The 23,369-nt window shown below is 66.4% G+C and overlaps 2 protein-coding genes across 11 annotated transcripts; both read right to left on the reverse strand.

The window, feature by feature from the left end:
* Positions 1–1,055: 1,055 nt before the first annotated feature.
* Positions 1,056–6,657, reverse strand: RHOT2 (ras homolog family member T2). 2 transcript variants are annotated; one of them, XM_039246586.1, is made up of 19 exons: positions 6,505–6,657; positions 6,319–6,377; positions 6,147–6,228; positions 6,016–6,059; positions 5,080–5,133; positions 4,611–4,663; positions 4,427–4,535; positions 4,153–4,254; positions 3,973–4,071; positions 3,734–3,842; positions 3,526–3,646; positions 3,188–3,272; positions 2,963–3,105; positions 2,782–2,882; positions 2,566–2,696; positions 2,367–2,447; positions 2,133–2,255; positions 1,835–2,037; positions 1,056–1,592 (listed from the first exon to the last, which is right to left on the reverse strand). In XM_039246586.1, the coding sequence occupies exons 1-19, from the start codon at positions 6,539–6,541 to the stop codon at positions 1,466–1,468; spliced, it is 1,863 nt and encodes a 620-aa protein (XP_039102517.1). In that variant the 5' UTR covers positions 6,542–6,657; the 3' UTR covers positions 1,056–1,465. The 2 variants fall into 2 exon arrangements, with proteins under 2 accessions (XP_039102517.1, XP_039102519.1); XM_039246588.1 differs by lacking the exon at positions 6,319–6,377 and having other exon boundaries at positions 6,505–6,578.
* A 253-nt stretch (positions 6,658–6,910) lies between these two features.
* WDR90 (WD repeat domain 90) lies at positions 6,911–23,345 on the reverse strand. Of its 9 annotated transcripts, none has more exons than XM_039246585.1 (43): positions 23,284–23,345; positions 22,931–23,022; positions 22,645–22,821; positions 22,454–22,559; positions 22,095–22,265; positions 21,729–21,843; positions 21,576–21,643; positions 21,164–21,267; positions 20,881–21,084; positions 20,703–20,765; positions 20,418–20,486; positions 19,787–19,897; positions 19,563–19,708; positions 19,434–19,491; positions 18,870–18,988; positions 18,614–18,757; positions 18,400–18,530; positions 18,214–18,330; positions 17,756–17,991; positions 17,418–17,557; positions 17,126–17,256; positions 16,525–16,655; positions 16,019–16,180; positions 15,679–15,807; positions 15,281–15,411; positions 15,163–15,203; positions 14,881–15,012; positions 14,572–14,754; positions 14,164–14,261; positions 13,512–13,614; positions 13,094–13,215; positions 12,785–12,944; positions 12,513–12,703; positions 12,256–12,424; positions 12,050–12,161; positions 11,753–11,924; positions 8,963–9,085; positions 8,638–8,812; positions 8,394–8,524; positions 8,140–8,283; positions 7,943–8,062; positions 7,772–7,856; positions 6,911–7,295 (listed from the first exon to the last, which is right to left on the reverse strand). In XM_039246585.1, the coding sequence occupies exons 1-43, from the start codon at positions 23,291–23,293 to the stop codon at positions 7,084–7,086; spliced, it is 5,538 nt and encodes a 1,845-aa protein (XP_039102516.1). In that variant the 5' UTR covers positions 23,294–23,345; the 3' UTR covers positions 6,911–7,083. The 9 variants fall into 9 exon arrangements, 7 of the variants coding, with proteins under 7 accessions (XP_039102516.1, XP_039102512.1, XP_039102511.1 ...); XM_039246581.1 differs by having other exon boundaries at positions 22,931–23,011; positions 23,284–23,323; XM_039246580.1 differs by having other exon boundaries at positions 18,214–18,530.
* Between the last annotated feature and the right edge of the window lie 24 nt (positions 23,346–23,369).

A 23,369-nucleotide genomic window follows, 5' to 3' on the forward strand; every position in this document is an offset into this window, starting at 1 on the left:
CTGCCTGTGGGTCCTTACCAGGTCAGGCCTCCCTAAAAGGTGCCGGCCTGCCTGCCAGACATGCTTGCGAGTGGGCAGCAAGAATGCACCAGTCTGTGGGCACCCAGGCCACCAGGGCAACTAGCAGGAGTCCAGGACGCTCCGTGCAGCTGACCCTGCTTAGTCCAGGGAGACTGACCCACAGCTGTGAGGTGGGTTCCAGTTCACTGGGGAGCCACGGACACCAGGCCGGAGCCCCCAACGCACAAGGCTGCCACGAGCGAGGAAAGGTCACTGCTCCCTGGTGGGGGGGGGGCAAGTGGACCCCTCTAGCAATGGAGGTGACAGAGACCTAGAGGCCAGCTGGCCGGGAGGGATGGTGGAGGGACAATTTCAGTCACCCACGACCCTTCAGCCGTCCTGAGCACCCTGTGGAGCAGGGAGCCCCCCAACCTCCTACAAAGAACATACTGGGACTTGGAGAAGGTGCCTCTTGGGACTGTGATGGCAGGAAGGGCGGGCCCCCAGCCACACCACGGGCTCTCTGCTCCAGACCCCACGACACATACTGAGTAAACGCCTGGGAAGCCCAAGCTGGGCCCCCTCCTCAGCCCTGCAGGCTGGGGCTGTCTGGCTGCCCCCTGCCCAGTGGGGCCGCTGGTCAGTTCGTGAGGACACAGGGCAGATCCCCCAGGCCGGGGCCAGACCTGCGCACCAGAAGCGGGACATTTGGGCACGCCCCGTCCCACCTCAGAGTCCACCGCAGCCTGGCCGATGGGATGGGAAGACTGGGGGTGTGGTGTGGACGGGGGAGGCTGTGCTGCGGGCACACGCGGCCCCAGGGGGGAGCGGCGGGCAGCGGGAGGCTCTCAGGTATCAGATGCCCTCTGGGTCAGCGTGGACCTTTAAGGGTGCAGAGGCTGGCAAGTTGCACATGGGGCATGAGTGAGAGCCCGGAGTGAGGCTCCAGGCCTGGAGGAGGCATGGGGGGTTGTCAGTGGTGAGCTTTCAAACCCATGCGAGACAAAGGACACATTTTAAGTGGATTCAAGAAAAGTCGTCTTCAGAAAGCAGGATTCGAGATGCAGAAGACACCAGCGAAGTTTAATCAGGAAACCCAAGCTGATGCCTTCTGTGAGGGGCGTGGCAGTGGACCCGCCTCCAGACCAGGGAGGAGGGCCACACGGTGCCACACCGCTTCCTGCCCCCCCTCTGCCTCGGGCCCAAAGTTCTGTCTTCGGTTGCCCTTCACACCCACTGGCTGCCTGGGACCAGAAAGGTGTGGAGCCCTGAGAATTACTGGAGTCTGTGGTCACTGGCCTCCTCACCCATGATGCCCAGTGGCCCCTGGACCTGGGGACCCACCTATACATCTCGGGGCAGGGGCAGGGCAACAGGCAAAGTGTCCCCAGAAACCAGTTTCAGGGAGAAGTAGGCTCCCTCGAACAGGTGGCCCCAACACCGGCACCCGGGGGCCCCTGAGGCCTCATCGGCTCTTCACCAGGGCCCTGTAGAGTGAGAAGCTGAGGACAGCAGTGACGGCAGCCCCGATGACCCCCAGTGTCACCCGAAGCCAGAAAGAGGCAGAGTGCAGCTCCCCGTGGGCCAGGTGCCTGCAGGAGAGAGAAGCCAGCTGGAGGCGCCCCAGGGATGCCGCCACAGCCCCCGCCCCGCCTCCTGGCGAGTCAGAGCCCGCTGGGCTGTCAGCGTGGGGGCGACAGGACCCCTGGCCGCCCCCACCCGAGCGGCACCCGCCGTGACCCCACGGCGGTCCTGCTCCTCCGGTGACAGAGGCTGTTGGTCACCGGGGCCGGGGACAGGCCTCCCACCACAGGGGCTGTGCACCGGTACCCACGGGACAGCGGCCATGGCGGCGAGCCGGGTGAAGACAGCCGAGCTGCGCGCCGCCGGGCCGGTGCAGGAGAACGGGGTGGGGGCGGGCAGCCGGTGTCTGCGGCAGAACTCGGCGGGGGCCAGGCCGGGCGGCAACACGCCCGCAGGCAGGTCAGCCTTGGAGGACACAACGAGGCAGGGGGTCTGCCCGTCCATGTAGTGGCGCTGCGGGGAGAGGGGCCGTGTGAGCATGTGATCCCCGGTGGCCCGGGCCAGGGTACCGCCCCAAAGGGACTGGGGGCTGGGGTGGGGGGGCTTGCCTTGTAGACACTGGCACAGAGTGCAAAGGACCCAGGGTCGCTGCCATCGAACATCAAGCAGGCCACGTCGCAGGCAGCGTCGGGCGCAGCGGCCAGCAGGCTGTCTGCGCTCACCTCGCACAGCTAGACAGAGGGTAGTCTCAGGGAGGGGTACAGTGCTCGGCCCGCCGGGCCACGTTGAGACGCAACCCCCCGCGCGGACCTGGGGTCTATCCCAGGGGCCCCGGCACTCACTATCAGGTACTTCTCCTGCCCGTTGACTTGCACTGTGTTGATGGCGTAGACAGCAGGTTCCTCGGGGGACTCCCTGGGGTCCTGGCACGGAGGAAGGAGTCACCCGAAGGCGCTGGCCTGGAAGCTGCCCCTCGGGGAGGGCGGGGGGGGGCCGCGGCAGGAGCTGCGTCCCCCTGCCTTGGGAAACTCAGATGCTCACCCCCAGGCGGCGGCCAAGGAAGGCCTGCAGAAAGGCGGACTTGCCCACCGCGCGGGCTCCCACCACCTTGCACAGAAGGACGTTCCTCTGCGTCTGCCCCTTCTCCTGGTCCAGCCTCTTCTCCCGAGTGACTGTGGACAGACGCCAGGGGGTGACCGAGGGTGACCGAGGGGGCTGCGGGGAGGGGCTGGGCTTGGGGCGACGGCGGACGCCCACCTGTGATGGCGTGGGCCTGGGAGTCCTGCTCGCAGAGCGTGGGGTAACCCAGGTAACCAAGATGCTCAAGACAGCGCCGGACATCCAGGTAGGTCATCAGGCTGGGGGATGGGAGGGACGTGAGGGCAGGGAGGCACGTGGTCACTGCCAAGTGACCCAAGGGGGCAGGGGCGGCACTCACGTCCACTGGCAGAGGTACCCGCGCAGGGGCAGCCGGCCAGCCTCGGTGGGGACCTCAAGAGGCAGCCGGGAGCCCCAGGGCGCAGCTGGAAACACGCTGAAGAAGCTGTCTAGCTCCGCAGGCGAGAGGCTGCCGTCGTGGTCCTGCAGGCAGAGAGGCTGTGGGGACACGTGCCTGGTGGCTGGGGGGAGGAGGGGCGCACGACGGAAGCCACGACACCCTCACCTGATCGTGCTTCTCAAACACCCTCTGCAGAAACTGGTAGCCGAAGTGGTTGAGCTCGGTGCTGCAGCCGGGGGGCACGTGGAGCCTGTCGGGGGGCAGGGGCTGTGCGGTTCCCAGGGTGCTCCCCGCACCTCCCGTGTCCCGGGCCGGGAGCTCCCACACCGTCCCCGCCAGTGGAGCGAACTGTGTCCGCACTTCCTTCGCAAGCCGCCTCCCCGTGGCAGGACAGCGCCAAGGCAAGCCATCCCAGCCGGTCACGCGGGCCCCCACGGAGGGTCGAGGAGCCCCCAGGCACCGGCCTGACACAGGAAGAGCCCCAAGCCCCGTCCGGCACTCACGGCGGCACGAGGTAGTCCGTGGTCAGCTGCAGCGTGTCGCCGTAGCCAAAGCGCCGCAGGATGGCCCATGTGGTCTCATGGCGGCCTCGCTGGATGAAGAGCGTGTTCAAAAACAGGAAGCCTGTTCCAAAAGAGGCGGAAGAGCAATAGCGCTGGGCACGGCCTGACCCCTCCCCGTTCCCAGGGGCCAGGCAGGATCGGGACTCACCGTCCAGGGTCAGCCGGTCATCGCGCACGCCTCCCGCCACGTTCTTGCACACGACCATCTTCACGTCCTCCAGGGCCTGAGGGGCCAGGGGGCGCCCGAAGCAGGATTTCTGCCCCCGAGGGAAAGGCGCCATCAGCCAGCCAGCCGCTTCGGCGACTGCTCAGCGTCACTAAGGGCACCGAGGCACGGAGCGCGGCCGTGCCCACGAGGGGTGGGCACCAGCACCAGGGGGGCCGCACCTGGAACGCGTTGAGTTCCTCGTCACTGAGCGCCTGATCTAGGTCCTGGTCTGAGAGCCTGAAGATGCGCGTGAGGGCCTGGACACACGCGGGCCTCAGCTGCAGGGACAGCCAGCTCAGCACGTACCCCACCCCACCGCCCCCGTCGGCTCGGCCTCCTCGCCCCTGCCTGCGGCCCACCTGCTTGGCCTCGGGGTCGTAGAGCGGGGCCGTGGGGTGCAGCACAGCCTTTTGCGCGTAGTAGAACAGCTCGGAGATGTTCCTCAGGTTCTTGGCAGAGCACTGGTGGCCACGGGGCAGACTCAGAAACATGCCCAACACCGGAGGACTCACAGGGGAAGACGCAGGCCCAGGGGAGCGAGGCCGCACCCACCCTCCAGGAGGCCTCCTGAGATGGGGGAGGGGGGTGGTGCCCGAGTGCGGGCCAGCAGGCCTGGCCCCACCCACCACTCACCTGCACGCAGGTCTCGACCTCAGGGAACTGGCTCATGACGGGCAGCACGGCCTCCATGGAGCTGCCTGGCCGCAGGTCTGACTTGTTGCCCACGAGGATGATGGGGACCCTAGGGGGACAGACCCCCGGTCACCGTGGGTGGGGGAACTGGCAGGGCCCCCCACCCACGGGCCCTGCCCATTACCTGGGGCCCCTCTCGGTCACCCCATTCACCAGTGGGATCCATTTAGTTCGGATCTGAAAAGCAAGGCCTGGGCGTGAGGGGAGGGGCCTGCCTGCCCCACGGCCCCACCTGGAACTCACGCCTAAACGGGGAGGTCAAGGCCCACTGAGGCGCAAAGTCGCTGATGCAGGGAACGTGCCCCATGTGAGCCTAGCAGCCGCTACCAAGGGACCTGGGATTGGCAGTCCGTCCCGTCTCCCTGTCGGGACGCAGGGTCACAGGAGCTCCCCGGGAAGCTGCAGGGGTCCTGGTGGGGCCCCAGCACCCAGTGTGGCTCTGTGAGGTTCCCTAAATCACTCATCAAGAGATGGGGCCAGGCATGGGTGCAACTGCGCCGGCTGAGTGTCCACCTAAAGTCCGTGCAGAGGACAGCACGCACGGGGCGTGAGCAGCAAGGAGCTGGGGTGGCTCAGGAGCTCTGCCGCCTCACCTTCTCAATGGTGGCCTCCTCAGACACGTCGTACACCATGCACACCACGTTTGCCTGCGGGGAAGGGGGTGAGGCAGGGTGTGACCGCGGGCTTCTGCTCCACTTTGCCCTTGACGGGGCCGGAGACCTTGGAAACACCCGTCTAGCCTCTGCTCCCCAGCCCGTCAGCTGCTCCCACCTGGCGAGTCCTCCCCTGTGTTGCGCCGCAGCCGCCAGGCCCAAGCACCACGGCCTGGTCACTGAGTCCCCCGGAGGGCTCAGGCCAGGCTCCGCCATCCCAGAACTTGGCACCCCAGCCCTGCATTCCCTTGTCATCTCAGGCAGAGAAAATAACAAAGACAATGCCATGGAGGATGACGGTGCCAAAGAGGCGGCCTCTGAGTAACTGTGGCCACTCTCCTCGCCTGATAATGCCCCAGGTCGCAGTACGGGCTGCAGGGACAGCTACCGGCCCCCAACCTTCCCCAACAGGGCCTGGTTCAGGCACAGACCCTCCCGATAACACGTGAGCAACGATGACCTGTAGCCCTGGTCACACACAGCACCCGCCACGGTCCAGGGGCTCGAGCAGTGGCCTGGACAACGGGACGGCAGGGTAGGTGACCAAGCCATTGAGGTGCTTACGGGGTCACTTTGAAGAACACTGAGGCTGCTTCCCCAGGGAGCAGACAACGGGGGCACAGAGCCCAGGAGCTGGCCAGCCCTGTGGTGTGGGTAGCACGGCCCCTTTTCTCCCCAGCACCCAGCGAGGTGAGTCAGAGGAACCGGGCAACTCTCAGGGCTGAGAGGTCAGGGCAGAATTAGCGAGGCCCCTGGCACCCTGAGCACCTTCGTCTAATCCCTCGGAGAGAGAAGCGGATCAGCTGGAGGCAGCAGCCCCCACCCAGGCTCGAAGTGCTCAGCACCCCCTTCCTGAGCCCTCAGGACACGCTGTACCTTGTGAATCTCTTCCTGAAGCTCCTCTGCTGTCTGCTCGGCTTCTGTACACAAAAGACACCCCACTGCAGACCGGCCCCGACGCCTGTTCCCCGGCAGCGGCACGGGGTGGCGGGGCGGGCCGGCTCTACCTGAATAATCCACAATGTGGGTGGGCACCTTCTCCGGGGTGACGTCCGCGGGAATGGTGATCTCTTCTGCGCGGGGAGGGACCTGGAAAAGACGGGGCGAACCGGTGGCCCGGGGACGGAGGGAGGTCGCGCCCCTGAGACGGCGAGGGGTGCGGCCGCGCTAGGCTCTTACCTCCGCGGGGAACTCCTCGCCCACGAGCGACAGGATCAGCGACGTCTTTCCCACCTGGGCTGCGCGGGGCGGCGCGGTCAGCGCAGCGGCCAAGAGCGCGGAGCGCCCGCCCCAACCAGGCCGAACCCTCGCCCCGACCCCGGGGGCCCCAGACGCCCCGCCCAGCTCCCAGGCCCGGGCGCCTACCCTCGCCCAGGAGCAAGATGCGCACGTCCCGCTTCATGTCGCCCGCGGGGATCCGGGTTCGGATATGGACCCCGATCCCTACCCGACCCCGACCCCGACCCCGAGCGCGGCGCCGACTCGCGCTCTTCCACTCGCGAGCACTTCCGCCCCCCGCCCGCGGAGCCGCACCAACGAGCGAGGTGGGCCAGAGCGTCCGGGCTGTGCGGCGGCGCCCCCGCGCGGGCACAGCGGGCACAGCGGGCACCGCGCCGGAGAGATGCGGGCCTCGCTCCGGCGGCCGCCCCACCCCCGCAGCTCCGCGCGAGGCCCTGGCCCGTCCACTCTGGACAGGGAGCAGGTCTGGGCGCTCCGTGCAGGCTGAGCTCAGGCCAGAGCAGCAGGATCCTGGAATGACCATCTCACGATGCCAGAATGCAACACCCACGTTTATTTGAACTTCACAGGGCAGAGGCATAGAAAAGCCCTCAATTCTAGAGCCCTTTCTGTTAAGCTCAGGTTGATTTACAGCCTCAGGTCCATCTGATGTGGAGACACCCGGCCTAGAAGCCATCGTGGCTCATCAGGAGGCCCTGGAACAGCTCAGCTTCTCCACCAGGCCAGTCGGGGCCCGGAGCCCAGTGACTCCTCTGTGGCCCGGTGGCCTGTGACTTCCCACACCAGGATCTCACTGTGGGCCACTGAGAAGAGCAGCCGGGCAGATGAGGCGAATCTGCAGAGCTGCACCAAGTCGTCATGCCCAGCAAAGTCCTGCACGGCCCCCGACGCACAGTCCACCAGCCTCAGCATTCGCTCTGCGGGCAGAGGGCACGGGGCTGGGCCAGGACAGGCGGAGTGCTGCACACGCGCCAGGCCCCGTGTCTGCGTAGGTCCAGGGCCCAGGAGTCCCTTAACCAGTCCTGCTGCCGACGCCTCGCGGAGGAACGTGTGGCTAAAAGCCCTGTGTCCTCCACAACCCCAAGCCTGCTACAGCTGGGACCAGGGGCAGCAGAGCTAAGCGAGGGCCTGTCAGCACCAAGGTGCCTCACAACACAGGGCTTTCGAGGCCCCAGTGTACGCCACCGAGGCCCTCTGCTGAGGCCCTAGTGCTGGGTGTAGCAATCAGCACCCCACACTCATTTCAAGATCCTACGACTCCCCTGGGGCAGGTGTCCTTACCCCGCTTCAGGGATGAGGAGCTTGGGGCACGGAGGTGAGAGGCATGCCTCGGGTGGGGGTATGGGCAAGCCCACTCGGCCCCACTCAAGACAGGCTGCCCACCAGGACTCACCAGCAAAGCCAATGGCCATGAGGTGGGCTCCAGGGGACAGGCTCAGGGACACGGCAAAGAAAGGAAGCGAGATCTTCTCCACCACCTGTGGGCAGCGAGTGTGAGCCTCCCCTCCCCAGCCCCGGGTCCCTCAGGCTCCTGGCCCCACACGGGGGTAGGCGGTACACATGCCTGCTTCTGGCGGAGGCTGTAGAAGGCCACCTCTGGATGCACGCCGAGGCCCGCACACACCAGCAGTGCCGCATCCCAGGGGCAGAAGGCAGCAAGAGAGGGCGGTGGATGGCTGGGAAACTGGGGCGGGGGGGCGCAGCGTGCTGTGGTGAGGTGGGCGGGCGCTGTCCCTGCCACCTGCGCCACCCGCTTCTTACCTCCGTGAGGGCAGGCGAGGGGGAGCTCAGCCAGTCCAAGAGCTCACAGTGGCCACGTGACCAGTCGGAGACCCAGATGCTGACTCGCTGGTCTGAGCTGGCGGCCAGCCACAGGTCGGCACCCTCTGCCCCTAAGTCTCCGTACTGGGGGTGCAGAAGGGCTGGTGGGTGCCTCCTGCCCTGCTGAGCCCAACTTCCCTCCCCTGCCGGCACCCCCAGGGGCCAATCCCTGCCAGCTCGTGGGGCCACTTCACCTCTTTGTGTGTGCTCTGGATGGTGGAGATCGGAGCGCCCTGGTGGTCACTCAGTACGTGGAAGGTCATCCCCGTGCGGGGGCGGCTCACAGCCACAAGCCCATCCTTGTCTCCAGAGAGGACGGTCTGACCTGGGCCAGGCAGGGCCACACTGGTTTCCCTGAGGCCCCCTGCCCCCAGCCCAGAGGCCTGAGCCGGGCCAAGCGGGGGCTGCCTTGTCCCCCTGTGGGCCCCTGCCCCTCACCATCGGCAGAGAAGGCAATGGCTGTCAGCGCCACCCGGTGGGGGTGCATCTTAAGTTCCATAGCAATGCGGGAGACGCTGAAGACGCGCAGCGTGCCATCGCTGTAGCCTGCCACCACCTGCTGCTCCTCGGGGCGTCTGCATGACAGAGGGCTCCAGGCCAGGCACAGGCAGCTCTGGGGACCCGCAGTGGGGACACATCAGCACTCCCGAGGGTGGAGGACAGGAGCCCAGCCCCATGGCTGGGTCGGACAGTGTGGGGAGGTGCGGCCGCCGCCAGGCGGGGCCAGAATGCGGTCTGGGCTCAGCCCCGCTGCCCCCAGTACCTGGTTCAGCACCTGGAACTGGACCAGGAGCTCCATGCTGGCCAGGGACCACACTCTGACGCTCCCGTCGTCACTGCACGTGGCCCAGTGGGACGCACTGGGGCTGAAAACCACCTCGTTCACCTGCAGAGAGCCAGCCAGCCCCACCTGAGGCCGCGTGGGCCCTCGGGCAGAGGGCAGACACAGCAGGCCTGTGTCTTTTTTTTTAAGACTACATTTTTAAATGTAATCTCTACCCCCAGTGCAGGGCTCGAATCACGATCCTGAGACCAAGGGTCACACGCTGCTCCCACTGAGCCAGCCACGGTGCCCCAGGCCAGGTCTCTTTGAACAGAGTGTCCATCTCTCTGCAAGCCTGCATGGCCCCAGCCACCTCCGTGCGGCATAACCAAACTGTCCTGGCCTCCCTCCCAAGTGTCCCCACACCAGACCTGTGTACCGTCCAATCACAAGAAGCCCACGGGTCAGTCAAACCCGACCGTTCACTTGCTAAGGCAGCACAAAAAGGAGCCGTTCCAGCAGGCCCTGGACAGCGGCAATGTGACAACGTGTGATGCGTCCCCAGGAGGCTGCGCGTCAAAAGGAAGACAGCCGGGCCACTTTCAGGGGTCTCATCCATGGCATCATCATTCACCCATGGCAATGCTGTTTCGCGTGCGTGTAGAGGGGACAGCACACATGTGATTATGAGAACACAGCAACGTGGGCACACAGGCACCACATGCCCACTAGGCAAAACAGAAGAACCTGTGAACCATGAGATCATGATCCAAGCTGAAGTCGGACGTTTACCCACCCAGCTACCCGGGTGCCCCAAATGGTCGAGTCGTGAATATGAATTTCAAGCATAAATGTGAACTCATAATGCATCTTACTTAAAAAAAAAAAAAAAAAAAAACCAACAACAATTTTGGGGGCGCCTGGCTGGCTCAGTTGGCTAAGTGTCCAACCCTTGATTTTGGCTCAGGTCATGATCTCATGGTTCATGGGATCAAGACCCTCAGTGGACTCTGCACTGACAGTGGAATTTGCTCTCTCCCTCCCTCTCTGTGCCCCTTCCTTGCTTGTGTGTGTGCGTTCTCACTCTCTCTCAAAATAAATAAATAAACATTAAAAAAATAACAATGAGGGCGCCTGGGTGGCTCAGTCCATTAAGCGTCCGACTTCGGCTCAGGTTGTGATCTCACGGTTCATGAGTTCTAACTTGGCATCAGGGTCTGTGCTGACAGCTCAGAGCCTGGAACCTGCTTCAGATTCTGTGTCTCCCTCTCTCTGCCCCTCCCCCACTCGCATTCTGTTTGTCTCTGTCAAAAATAAATATTAAAAATTTTTTAAAAAAGATAATAATCGAAAACTGGCTGAGCAGTAACAGGTCCCGCTGGGACTCAGACCATGACCTCTATGGTATCTCCCACGGGAGGGACCCTGGGCTCCTGGGTGGAGCTGCAGAAGGGCCTGGAAGCCGCTGTCCTTCCATACAACAGGGAAATCACCAGCGAACGCCAGCTCAGCTCCAGGACTCAGGACCCAAGTGTGCAGGCCCAAGTGGATGAATGAACACACGTTCCACCCGGACCACAGGATGGTACTTGGCTTGACACGCTACAGTACGGATAAGCCTGGAAGGCATGGCGCTCAGTGAGAGAAGGCAGAAGGGAGTGCCCAGAGCGGGCGGATGCACAGAAACAGAGCTGGTCTGTGAGGACCAAGGGGAGCGGCTGTGCATGTTTAAAGGGTAGGGGGCCTGTCTTTGGGGGGATGGATGCCCTTAAGTTCAACCATGGTGCCGGCTGTACAAGTCTGTGAGTATAACAAAACCGCAGGCTTCCAGTGCAGATAGCACGGGGCACATGGCCTCTGTTGCAACACGCAGCTGTCACCAAGGACAGACCGCGTACGCAATCCGTGCCCACCTCAAACTCAAGTGTCTCTGACGGCAACCGTTGTATCTGAACAAACGAACAGATATAAAAAAAAAAAAAAAAAAAAGGACTCAGGTTCTAACTCCTAGAGTCCGGCTAGAGGCCTGCTGAGCACCGAGAACGGCAGAGGTGCTGCACCCACGTCTCCAGCCCGCAGCTTGCACGCTTCAAAGGCACACTCACCGGCCGCCGCCAGATGCTGAGACCCGAGCCACCACCAGGGACCCCCGGCCCGGGAGCCGGACGATCGGCCACCCCGCCGCTCCTGCCTTGGCCGTGCCTTGGGGATCGTAAGCTCAGGGGGCCGCCTCTCCCGAACAGGGTCAGAACAGTACCACCTAAGCTGCACCCCGCCCCCCACCCCCGCCCCAAGCAGTGAGTCATTCTGCGAGGATGTCGCTGACGGGTAAGCGGTCCCCGTGTGCTTCCTGGTGAGACCCAGCCTGCTCAGCAGGCACCACGGGGACAGACTGGCCCTGACCAGGCGCCAGCCCCACCTCCAGACGTCTCGGACCCCGGGGAGCGCCAGGCAGACAGGCAAGGCCAACTGGGGACCGTGGAAGTTTCCAAACAGACAATGTCGTTTTCTCAGCAAATCAAGTGCAAGAGAAAAAGCACCACAAGAAAAAGACCAGAGGAGGCCCAAGGCCTGCGGGGACACGTGTGGGCCTGCGTCCACGAGGGGTCAGCCGGCGGGGACACGTGTGGGCCTGCGTCTGCGAGGGGTCAGCACGCATCTCACCCTTTGAGCCATTTCCACACAACCCATGTGACTGCTGTGCTGGGACACGGACCAGCCCAGGAGGCAGGGCACAGGACAGCATGTGACTTGCCACCCTGCCTTGGTCCAGCTCAGACACCCCCTCACCTTGCTCCTGTGGCCACTGATGAGGCGGGTGCTGGTGCCCTCAGCCCAGCTGACGTACCAGAGTGTGCCCGCCGTGGTGCCTGCCACGCCCATGTCCATGCTGTCGTGGAACACCGCACTCACGATGGCCCCATCCAAGGTCAGCTCGCGCTCCATGAACACGGAGCTAGACCTACAGCGGGGCAGGGGTGGGGGCGGGGGCGGCTTCTAGAGGCGGCAGCCAGAGCCAGATGCTCCGGGGCCATGTCCCTAGCCTCGGGCTACAGCCCACAGGGCTCCCCGCTCCGGGCATCTCACCTGGCGCGGGCGCCCTTGCGCCTCAGCTCCGGCACGGCCCCCACCGCCCACAGACGGAGCCGCCTGCTGTTGCTGCCGCTGACCAGCCAAGCGCCCGAGCACAGCAGCACTCCTGGGAGGCAGGAGGTGGCCTGAGCCGCTTCCCCGAGGTCTCCCAGGGAGAGGCCCGGCCCGAGCTGCCAGGGGGACAGGCTGCAGGCACCCACCTATCTCGCCGTCGTCCGCCTCCCAGGCCAGGAAGCAGCAGCTGGCACATGTGTCCCAGACACACACCTGGCCGGCATTGGAGCCGCAGTAGAGCAGCGGTGCGTCCCCATAGCAGAGCGAGGTCAGCTCGCCCGCCCCCAGCTCCTCAGGGATGGGCTCCCGGTGCGCCTGTTGGAACACGGGGGCGGCAGGGGTCAGCAGTGTCGTGGGGCTGAGCCAGACCCCACCGCCCCCAACAGCCCCTGAATCCTGGTACCTGGGAGCGGACGCTGGCCCCACGCTGCTGCAGGAGCCACGAGGTGATGGCACCTTGGCCCACGCAGGCGAGCTCGCCGGCCTCCCTGGGGTTGAAGGCCACGTCGTGCGCTGGCTCCGGCAGGCGGACGGAGGACAGGAGCTCATAGGTGGCCATGCTCCACAGGGCCAGGGTGCAGTCACCATAGTCCCCTAGGGAAGACGCAGCGGCTGCCTCAGCTTCCTGCGACAGGCAGGGAGTCCAGAGACGACTACTGGCTGCAACCCACTGACCCAGCGTGACGAGAAGCGCGTCATCGGGCGAAAAAGCCAGGGCTTGCACCGCGGTGTTGTGGTAAGAGATGAGCCGCCGGCAGGAGCCCCCGGGCACGTCCCAGATGCGGATCTGGCAGCGGGAGGCTGTGTTGCCGCAGCCTGAGGCAGAGGCCAGGATCTGGTGGGCAGGGCAGGGGGCAGGCAGTCAACCGCGAGACCGTGGCCCAAGGCCCACCCTGGGTCCGCTCCCGTTCTGGGTTCTCAAGGATCCAGGCCCTGACATCCACTTGGGCCCCGGGGGCACAGGGTGGGGCGCGAGGCCAGCACCTGAGCATCATGGCTGAGGGCCAGCGTGGAGACCTCCTCGGGGTGGCCGAGCCAGTGCCGCTGGGCACCTGAATGCAGGTCCTCCACCACCACCAGGCAGCCACATGTGTAGGCGAAGAAGCCTGAGGGCAGGGAGGGCACCCCTGAGCCTGTCGGCGGGGACGCGGGGGGCGTCCTCCCCATTTGCTCGCACCTGATGGGCCCCGCTAGGAGGTGGCCCGGGTCAGTGTCGGGTGCGACAAAAGGCAAAAGGCTACCAGGTGACGGCGCCTCAGCCTGGATGCTCCTCCTGGCCCACAACCCACGCCCCACGGTGGCAAGAGCTCTCTCCGAGGCCAGGCCTGAGGGTGGGTAGAGGGTAGAGCTGGGCCCCTCCCCGCGGCTTCTGGGCCGGGAGCCGGGTGTGCTGAGGCCCCACCTGTGTCTGGCTTCCAGGCCACATTGGCCCGTCCGTTCCCATTGTAGCCCACGACGGCCTTGAGGAGCAGACGCTCAGTGCGGGCACCGGGGACGGAGGTGCTCTGCAAGGACATGGGCAGGACGCTGGTGCAGCGCCCAGCACCCTCCCCCACCCCCGATATCAGGCTCTTCCCCCTCGTGCTGGGGCCTGGGATGAGGCCTTAGGCTCCCAGGAGGCAAACGGCAGGGGCACGGCCCCAAAGCCTGCAGAGGCCAGCGGAGCCCAGCGGCAGCGGGGGCTGAAAAAGGCGGGGGCAGGCGGGGGGAGGCGCCTGGGTGGGGAGGGCGCAGGTGCTGGAGGGGCGGGGCAGGGGGAAGGGAAGGCTCCCCAGGACACCGCCTGGGGCTGTTATGGATGTTAGCGGGGCGGCAAGAGCCCTGACCAGCCGAGCCAGGGCGCAGACACAGGGTGCACGGCTGGGCCGCAGGGGGACCGTCCCCCAGGGCTACACCACAGTGCTTTGGGAGCCAACCCCCGGGAGACCCCAGGAAACTGAACTTCCTAGAGAGGAAGAAGCCTCCCAGAAAATGCAGGGCCGAGCCCCCTCCATCCCGAGGCCTGCGGCGTCTCCTTGTGAAAGGTGCCCTGAGGATCCCCCGCCCCAGCTGACCTTGACCAGCAGGGGCGACTTGTAGCGAGCCACGAAGTGCCTGTAGCAGTCTGGGCGGGCGGGCGGACGGGCCTGGGCTGCTGAGGTGCTCCGAGCAGCTGGCGGGGAGAAGGAAGAGGCCGAGCAACATCAGAGCCCCTGGGACCGTTCGGAGACAGCGTCTCGCACAGTTAGCTGCCCTGCTTGGATGGGACAAGTGTCTGACCTGCACCGCACACCCGAGGTCAGAGGCGCCCCTGGGCTGCGTCCCACTGCTCACCTGGCCCAGTGGGGGCGCAGGCCAGCCTACCTGCCCGGCAGTGAACATCTCACAGGGTAAACCTTGGCCTGTCGGCACCTGGAACCCGCGAAACACCCTGGCCGGTTGTGAGCGGCCCCGCCCCGCCCCGCCGCCCCTCCTCCGCTTACTGGCACAGCCACGGGGGTGGGGACGCATGCTGAAGCCCCAGGGGCCCCCGGGAGCCCCCCAGGCCCCATCTCCAGCCCCGCTGGCCTCTTTCACCAGCATGGGCAGGCCTGAGGCCTGATGGAGCCCCTCAGGGATGTGGCTCTCCTCTGAGGGTCCTTCTTCATCTGATGTGGAGAAAGCACCTGGGGAGGGGTGGAGACGGTGAGAGGAAGGAGGAGAGCTCGGCTGGCCCTGTCCCCACCCCTCCCCAGAGGTCAGGAGTGAAGCATGCTGGCTCCCCCAACAGTCCCTCACGGGCCCCCCCTTACCGTCACCACCCTCGAGGGGTCCAGCACGGAGGCCTAGCCAGAGTGGGGCAGCCTGGGACGGCACAGGCACCTGCTGCCGGGGGAGCCCGCTGGCCCCAGACTCTGTGTCCTCCAGCTGCCTCTCGCCCGGGCCTGGAGACACAAGAGGCCAAAGAGGTGCCCACACACCCCGGTTCTGCACTGGGAACCCCAGGAAAGGAAGGGGCCCTATGCCACCCACAGGGACTGTAGAGCTGGTCCCAGAGATCACCACAAAGCCCGCCACGCGGTGGAGCCACTCACTAGCCTCACAGGTCGGGGGCACCCCAGGCGAGTCTCTGGCACTGCAGGGGCAAGGACAGGGTCAGGTGGAGAGGGGGTAGCCGAGGGCCGGGGGACGCAGGTCGAAGGCGGCACTTGCCTTCCCGGGGGTGAGCTCTCAGGGGCACCCAGAATGTCCCAGACGAAGATGGCATCTGCCACACTGAGGAGCTGCTGCTGGTCAGGGGCGAAGGCCACAGCGCGCACGGGCTCTGAGTGGCCGATGTAGACCTGGGGGCAACGGGAGGCATGCCCAGCGGACCTCAAGGCGCGGCCGGGGCGCCACGGTCCTCCCAGTGCTGGGACAGAAGCAGTGCTCCACACTTCACGCAGCGGACGGATCCTGTGGGCCTGGCCATGAGTTGCCCGACCCGCCAGGCGGGGCCTCAGCAAGAGGCTCTCTGGGCTGTCAGGCCCCAGTGGACCCAGGGTGGGTGGAGGGTATCATTCTCTAACCTCCCCGCCGCCACCCGCCACGCACCTGCCTTCAGCGCCCACCTGATGGCCGGGGCTGGCCTTCGCCGCGTAGTCCCACACCTTGATGGCCCGGTCAGCGGCTGTTAGCAGGAAGCGGGCATCCCTGCTGAGCGCCAGGGAGGGGCAGGCCACAGGGTGGACACCCGACAGCTGCAAGAGTGCTCTTGTCGGTGGAGGAAGATCAGAGCTCACGGAGGCCCCTGGATGGGGGAAGCCTCCCTTCCTCCCTTATCAGAAAACGCCCCCTCTGAGGAGCAGCGGGTGGCCCAGGGCCCCTCGACTCCTCAAGGCACTGCAGCCACTAACGCTGGGACCCGGAGGGAAGAGGAAGCCGAGCCTCTGACCACAGCCCCGGGCTCACCTCCCGGACCAGGCAGCCTGACGCGGCATCCAGCACCACCACCGTGTTGGACGACGTCGACACCAGGAGGTGGCCTGGGGGTACGGGGCCAAAGCAGACGGCCACTGCCGAGGCCAGGCGGCTGCTGGCCAGGGCTAGGGCACTGACATCAACTCGCAGCAGCTGGGGGAGAGCAGCAGGTAGCCCCAGACAGAGCTTACACCCCCAGAGCTGGACCACAGGTGGCGGGCAGCCCGGGGCCCCACCAGCACCCCCGCCTGCCTGCGGCTCACGCACTGCGTCTGAGTCAAGGCAGCGAAGCCCAGACCGTCTCTGGGGCGAGCGCCGCCTCCCAGCTGTCCCCCGCTCCCTGCAGCTCCACACCAGGCCTGGGGAGGGCCCCTGCCCCTCCCTGCCTACCTCCGCCCCGGTGGAGCCCGGGAAAGGCACGTAGCAGCCAGCCGATGGTCCCCACGGAGTCTGCTGGCCGGGCCGACACGAACACGTGGCAAGTTCCTGTGACTCACCTCCTCCAATGAGGCTGTGTTCACGACGGTCACCACGTACTTGGAGGGGCCCACGAAAGCCAGCAGGCGGCTGTCCCCACTAACCACCAGGGCATTGGGGGTCGGGTGGGCATCCCGGCACACCATGTCGTCTGCGGGCCGCATGGGGGAACGTGGTCAACCGGGCGCAGAGAGGGTCCTCGCAGGAGACACGGGTCAGGACCCACACCTGCCCCCAACTGACGGAAACACCAGCCCAAGGCCTGGCGTGTCACAGAGCGACAGCCCGCAAGACCAGCACACGAGCGCCAGGACACCAGTGGGCGCTGGCTACTGCTAGAGCAGCTGGCCATGCTCCAGGTGACCACGCGGCGGCCCCGAGTTACAGCGGCCACGGGACAGCACAGATGGCCTCACGTGCTGCCCTGGAGCGGGCCGACTCCCACCTGGCACTCAGGCCACACGCCTCCTCCTGGAGCAGGCTGGCACAGACCCCCACTGACCTGCGGTTCTGGGGGCTGGGGCGCCCTAAACCACACCCAGCCTGGGGCTCTGGGTAGCGAGCGAGCCCCGCCCTGCAGGGACCTGCTGGGAGGCCGGGTAGGGTGCCGGGGGGCCTGACCTGTCACCCGCAGGATGCGGCACTGGGCGGCGGAGCAGCGGTACTGGGCCAAGGTGCCCCAGGAGCAGGAGCTGAACAGGAAGCTGCCGTCGGGGCTGACGGCCAGGCCGGTGACCGCCCCTCGGTGACACCTGTGCCACACAGGGATCCAGTGCCCTGACCGCTCACAGCGGGTCCTGGCGGGGGCCCCAGGGGGCAGCCGCGGGCCCTCCCCCGCCCTGCCCAGGTGCCCACACACCACCTCCGCTTCCACCCCAGGCGTCTGCGGGGCTGGCGCCGGCGGGGCACCCACCTGTGCTGCACGGGAACCTGGGCGGCCTCCAGGCTGAAGGAGCGGACGGCCCCGCTGCCAAAGCCGCAGAACAAGGCCGGCCGTGTCGGGTGGAAGGCAATGGTGCGGGGGGTCTCCTCCGGGGACCTCAAGTCATACAGCTGGAGGGTGGGGGTCCGTGAGGGTGCATGGGGGCGGGGCTACCAGACGGCCTCTGGCCTCAGGAGCCCGGGAGGCAACCTGTCCAGGTGACCGGAGCCCTAGCGCCCCTCGGGCCCTCCTGTGCTCCATGCCTGCCTGGGCCCCACCCACTGGCCCAGAACCTTCCAGTCCCCGCCCCGCTAGCCACGCCTCCCAACCTGCTGCAGGGTCGCCAGGTCCCAGACGCGGACAGTGTGGTCTTGGGACACGGTGGCCAGCTGCCCGCGGCTGTGCTCGGTGGCCAGGCCCAGCACCGGCGCGGCGTGGGAACGAGTCAGCATGTTGTATTCCCGGGACGGGACGTCCAGGAAGCCCAGGTGGCCCGAGGAGGTGGCGGACAGCACACGCAGACCATCAGGGCTGACGCACACCAAAGTGACGGGGCCCTCGTGCTCTGCGGGCAGGGGGACTCAGCGACCTCCCAGCCCCTACCCAACCCACACGGACCCGTTTCCTTGCAGCCTGCAGGCCAGGACAGGCAGTTCCCCCACGACCACTGGCTCTTGGGCTTAGGACTCGGGCCCGTGGAGCCCCGGGACTGCCTTCTAGCCAGGGGCTGGCCCGGGACACACCCTCCCACAGCATTTCTGGTGGCCTGACAATGCCGCAGCCCCACCTGCCTCTAGGAGCACGGAGGAGAAGTCCAGGGGCCAGAGGCGCAGGTAGCCGTCGTCAGAGCCCACGGCACACGTCGTCTGGGAGACGCTGAGGCTGCTGATGGAAATGCCAGGGCCTAGAGGAGTGGGCGGCGTCAGCCCAAAGCATCGGGACTGCTCCCCCCGTGTGGCAGGGGTCCACCTACCGGCGCCTGAGGTCTGCTTCTGTGAGAGGGGGCTGCCAGGGGCCTGTGCGGGCAGCAGGAGGCGAGCATGCCGCACGGTCATGCGCTGGTGGTCAATTTCCAGGACGTGGCCACTGCGGCTGCACACGTAGCTGCTCAGGGAAGCGACAAGTGAGGGATGAAGGGGCAGCGGGACCAGGACCCAGCCAGTTATGGGAGCGAGAGCAGGGCTCACAGCGTGCGGGCGTCCTGGGCCTGCCCGAAGGCCAGGTCAGTCAACTCCAGCACGCGGTGCGCCCCCAAGTCCACGGGGCAGGAACGCAGCTCCCCGCCGCGCAGCCGCCACAGCCGCACACTGCCCTGGCCGCACGAGGCCATCCTGCCGGGCAGAAAGCTGACACTGTGGACAGTCCCCGGGCCAGGCTCAGCCCCCGTCTGGGCTCCCGGGCTGCCAACGACCCATCCCAGCGGGGCAGGGGCAGGCCAATCACCTGGCTTCATCGAAAAAGGCAACCTTAAATGCCTGGACGTCGACACCGGTGTACGTCTTTGCCAGAAGGACGGCCTCACCGCCTCGTCCCACCCGCTCTGTGCCCCAGGCCACCACCACCTGCGAGGAGCCCATACTGAGTGGCCGCACCCCCCATCCGCCTGGCCTCCCCCCACGCCTCAGCTCTCCCTTCTTCCCACACAAGTCCGCCTGAGTGCTAGGCGGCTGAGGGCATGGGGACGTCTGCCTACGCACACCCCGAGGCGTCCACGGGCACTTGAAGCCGGGCACGCCTGCCGACACAGTAAACACCGCCCCGCAAGCAGAGACGGGCCCCCGGGGGAACAGGAGACGCCTGGGGCACAGCAGACTTCTGAACGCGGACGCATGAGAACGGCCAGCAAGGACCGAGTGCCCGTGTGAACGCCGACCCCGTCCAGGAGGGCTGAAAGCCTGGCGTACTACGTGCTGCACACAGGGAAGGGGGCTTGCCGGGGGGCTTTGCTTCCCAAGCGGTCTGGACTCTGCCCACACCCTGGCCCCGACCGTGACCCGGCCCCGTTACCGTTCTCCCGTGGGGGTCCTTGCCGACGCCGCAGAGCAGCACCCCGCTGCTGGAGAAACTGCAGGGGCAGGGCAGGCGGTCAGCGTCGCTGGGGCTGGCCCCCCACCCCCTCGGAGGCCCCGCGCCCACCTAAGGGAGCAGAGGGTGTGCACCGGGCTCCGGGACAGGGACAGGCACCCCCTGGTCTGGAAGTCCCACAGGCGCAGCATGCTCGCGGGCCCGGCCTGGGCTGAGGCCAGCAGTGAGCTGCTCCCATCCAGCGCCAGGGCAGAAACCTGGGGAGAGGGCAGGGTGAGAGACGGGGTCCAGCCTGTGGGCACAAGCCTCCCCTGGGACGGGCAGGCAGTGCCCACCTTGTCAGTATGGCCCAGAAAGAAGCGCTGCTCCCGGGTGTCCACGCATAGGACGACGATGACGGCGTGGCAGGGGTACACCACCGCAGCCCCGTCCTTGGTCCACACGGCCTGTGCACAGGGGCCAGAGTCTAGTGTCACAGGCTGGCTGGCCTCACCCCTCCCCAACCCGAGCACACCCCACCCTGTGCTCCCCGGGATGCACGCACAGGACCTCCTCTGAATGTGTCTGTGATACGAGACCCTGGGGACCCTACGGAGCCCGTGGAAACTGCTGGCAAGCACAGGGCCACAGAGACCCGGAGGTGGTGCCCACGCTCAGCCCCACCCGCCAGACCACAAGCATTGGAGCCTCACAGGGCCAAGTGCGAGTTCTCGGGCCGATGGAAGCCCAGGCACCCGGGCCACTGCCGACCCAGCCTACGTCACGCAACGAGAAAGAGACGCGTGGACAGGAAGACCACACGTCCACTGAAGAAGCACAGAGCCGTGTGCAGACGTGGGATTGAGGGACTCAACACCCTAAGGAAGCTTAGGTGTCCACGTAGCCACCCTGGGGAGACGCAGGCTGCCCTCGCTGCCCCCTCTGTGTACCTGACGTGTGACGCAAAGAGAAGACAGGACCCCTCACCCATTTGGTACTGTGGCCCCCAAAGCCGATGACTCCCTTGAGCCTCAGTATGGGATCCGGGAGAAAGCTCTGAAATAGGCAAACTCACAGTGAGACCCCGGGAGGCGGGGACAGCACCAGCCTGGGCGAGTCCCTCCCTCCCGAGAGCGAAGTGGTCCTCCTGGCCGCCAGCTGCACCGTGGCACGGCGCCGGGATGCGGCCACAGTGCCAGACCCTGCAGGGACCCTAGTTCCTGCCCCGGCCAGGAGTCCCAGGCCCCCACAGACCACGTGGCGCCTCCTCACTCTTCGTTGGAAGACAGTGTCGCCCGAAGCCGTGTCCCGACTGCTCTGCTTTCTGCCTGGACGCTGGATAACAAAAGCTTATCAGAAGCCCAGCAGCCGCTGCCCACACCTGACGGAGGCCCCACCCCTTGAGACCCCACACGCTTTGTCCCTTACCTTCCTGGGGAAAGGCACTGACCTTGCTCAGGGCCACCGGCACCGTGGCCAACTCCAGGGAAGACGTGTGAGTGCTGTTGCCAGCGGCGTGCTTGTTAGTGACCTGTGCCCTGGCCGAGGGCTCCTGGCTATGGTCACCGGGGCCATTCTCACCGCAGACCTCCGAGTGCTCACGGAACAAGCGGACCTCTGGGAGGGGCCTGGGCACGGACGAGGCCTGGCGAGACTGCAGATGCACAAGTGCGTGTCAGCACCCTGGGGCCACCAGCCACCGGCCCCGTCTCCAAGGGCACAGGAGCACTCACGGCTGTGGGGCCAAACATCCGGGCCACTGGGGACACGCTGTCTGGGAAGGGATTACTGAAAGCCACCGGGTGAGGGAGAAGCTCCAGCACGTGCCCCCGAAAAACTGGAAAGGAGCAAATGTGTGAGCAGAGCGCAGAGGCGTGGGGAGAACATGGGCCCGGGCCTGGCCCGCTCCTCCGAAGCCACGCCCACAGCTGCAGCCCAAGCTTCCCCCCCGGGGCCCCCGGCGGTGGGGGGGGGGGTCTGAGAACCACCAGGCACCCCACGCAACCTCCCGCTCGGTTCTGCACCCCAGGACGGCCTCCAGACCAGGCCCGGCTCCTCCGGGCCCCATCCTGCCAGGCTCACCACCCCCAAACAGTGTCAGCACCCACTCCCGCCACGCTGCACGTCCACGCTGACCCCGCTGACCTGACTCAGGAGGGGAACGGCTCTTCTGAGCCGGCTCAGAAGATGCTCTGGAGCTGACACTTGGAAACCTTGGTGGGGCAGAGGGAGAGTCAGCGTCCAGGGACCGCCCCGCCCCCTTTCAGCAGCCTCCTCGGGACAGGCAGGGCCGCTCACCGGATGTGGACGTAGTGCTCATGCCAGCTCTCCCCCTTAGGCACCGGGAACGCCATTTCTCGAGGTACAGGAGTGACAGACAGCTTTGCCCGCTGGGCCTCCACAGTGGTGACGGCTACGAAAGGCAGAACCGGTCCGAGGAAGCCCATCAGCTCCTTCTTCCAACACAGGCGAGACTTAACACCGGGTGATGACACGGTGTCGCCCGGTCGCCAGCCCAGCCACCACTACCCCTTGCCCCGCACAGGTGCCTTGGGGGCTGGGCAGCCCCAAGATGCCATCCCTCCTGCTGAGAACTCCGGGAGGGAGGGGCAGCGGAGGCTGCAGCGGGCGGGAGGGGCACAGGGCATAGGCTGTGGCGCCTACCAGGGTCAAAGCACAAATCGCTGGTGTAGAGGTTCTTGACGAGCAGACTGGCGCACAGCCTGACGCTCTTGAGATGGCCGTACCTCCGGTTCAGGTAGACCAGGAGGGTGTCCCGCAGGTCCAGCTGCAGGCACGTCCAGCGGGCACCCGAGGGGGCAACGCCAGCCAGGTCTGCACAGCATGAGCCAAGATCAGTGCCTGTGGTCTCACCGGCCGGCCCGCGGCACTCCGCTTCGCCACAGCCGCACGGGCCCCCCCCGCCCCCCGCACGGCCGGCCCGACTCCCTCCCTGCTCCCAGGCTGCCTCTCCCGGACCACGGGGACCACGGTATCGTGCTCACGCCCTGGCTCCACAACACCTTTCCTAGGCCCGGCCTCACAGATGAAGGGAAACTGAAGCCACGTGGCCGTAGACTTGAACTCCTTGAAGAGGCTGGAGAAGGACACACGGATGACCCGGCTGTCCTACGGGGCGGAGCGTGACCATGAGAAGACAAGCAGGGCTCAGGAGCGCGGCACCCCTCCCCAGCCCCGACTCCTGGGCTCGCACCTCAGTGGCTACGTCCAGGTGAATGACGAAGTGCTTGGGGGGCAGGGGCCTGAAGAGCACGTACAGGTACCGCCCCGTCAGCCCTAGGGACTGGGTGCTGGTCTTGGGGAGCTGAAGGTAATTGCTGGCAGAGACAGAGCCCTGGATGCGGTACACGGTGCACTGGAGAGTCTTATCCTGAAGAGAGAGAGAAAAAGCAGCACGCACGTGACCCCTGGCGGGTCTACGAAACGTCCCAGGGGAGAATGCGTCCCCGCTGCCGCCGCCAAGTCCCCCGTCCGCTTACTGTCACAGGAGCCACGTCGCCTTCCTTCGTGGACCGCTTCCACTCGCCCACTTTGAAGTGTCTGAAGACGTTGAGCAACGGCTGCTGCCACACTGGGGGGCCATGAAAGTATGAGGGCCCCGGCGGACATGAAGGCCTGTCCCCGGTGCCAGCCCCCAGTGGGTCCTGCCAGGGTGGGGGGGGCGCGGAGGCCTGTCTCGGGTGCCAGGCCCCCGCGGGTCCCGTGAGGGCAAGGCGGCATCCCTCTGGGGGCCTCCAGACCTTCCAGGGAGGGGCCAAAGGCCGGCTCTGCGCGCCCCCCCAAGGCGACAGCGATCCCAGCGCCCGAGCCCCGGCCTCCCGCGCGCCGCTACCTTTCGCCATAGCGGAGCCGCTCGCATTTCCCGCCCGGACCGCCGCTCGCTCCACGCAGGGCACGCAGCGCGCGCTTAGCAACGGC

This window comes from Hyaena hyaena, unplaced genomic scaffold (assembly GCF_003009895.1).
Source record: "Hyaena hyaena isolate Hyena2069 unplaced genomic scaffold, ASM300989v1 scaffold_285, whole genome shotgun sequence".
In the NCBI taxonomy this organism is placed as follows: Eukaryota; Metazoa; Chordata; class Mammalia; order Carnivora; family Hyaenidae; genus Hyaena; species Hyaena hyaena.

Bases quoted from the DNA above. Each gene is read 5' to 3' on its own strand.
- RHOT2 (XM_039246586.1), bottom strand. From the start codon at position 6,541: ATGAAGCGGGACGTGCGCATCTTGCTCCTGGGCGAGG. The intron at 4,664-5,079 runs GTGAGGCGGCAG...CTTGCTTTTCAG, and splicing joins AGGAGGCCACCATTGAGAAG to ATCCGAACTAAATGGATCCC. The intron at 3,106-3,187 runs GTGAGGGTGTCG...CTCTGCCTGCAG, and splicing joins TGTTTGAGAAGCACGATCAG to GACCACGACGGCAGCCTCTC.
- WDR90 (XM_039246579.1), bottom strand. From the start codon at position 23,310: ATGCGAGCGGCTCCGCTATGGCGAAAG. The intron at 21,644-21,728 runs GTGAGCGGCCCT...TGCCCCACCAAG, and splicing joins GAGCACTACGTCCACATCCG to GTTTCCAAGTGTCAGCTCCA. The intron at 8,284-8,393 runs GTGAAGTGGCCC...CTGCACCCCCAG, and splicing joins TCCAGAGCACACACAAAGAG to TACGGAGACTTAGGGGCAGA.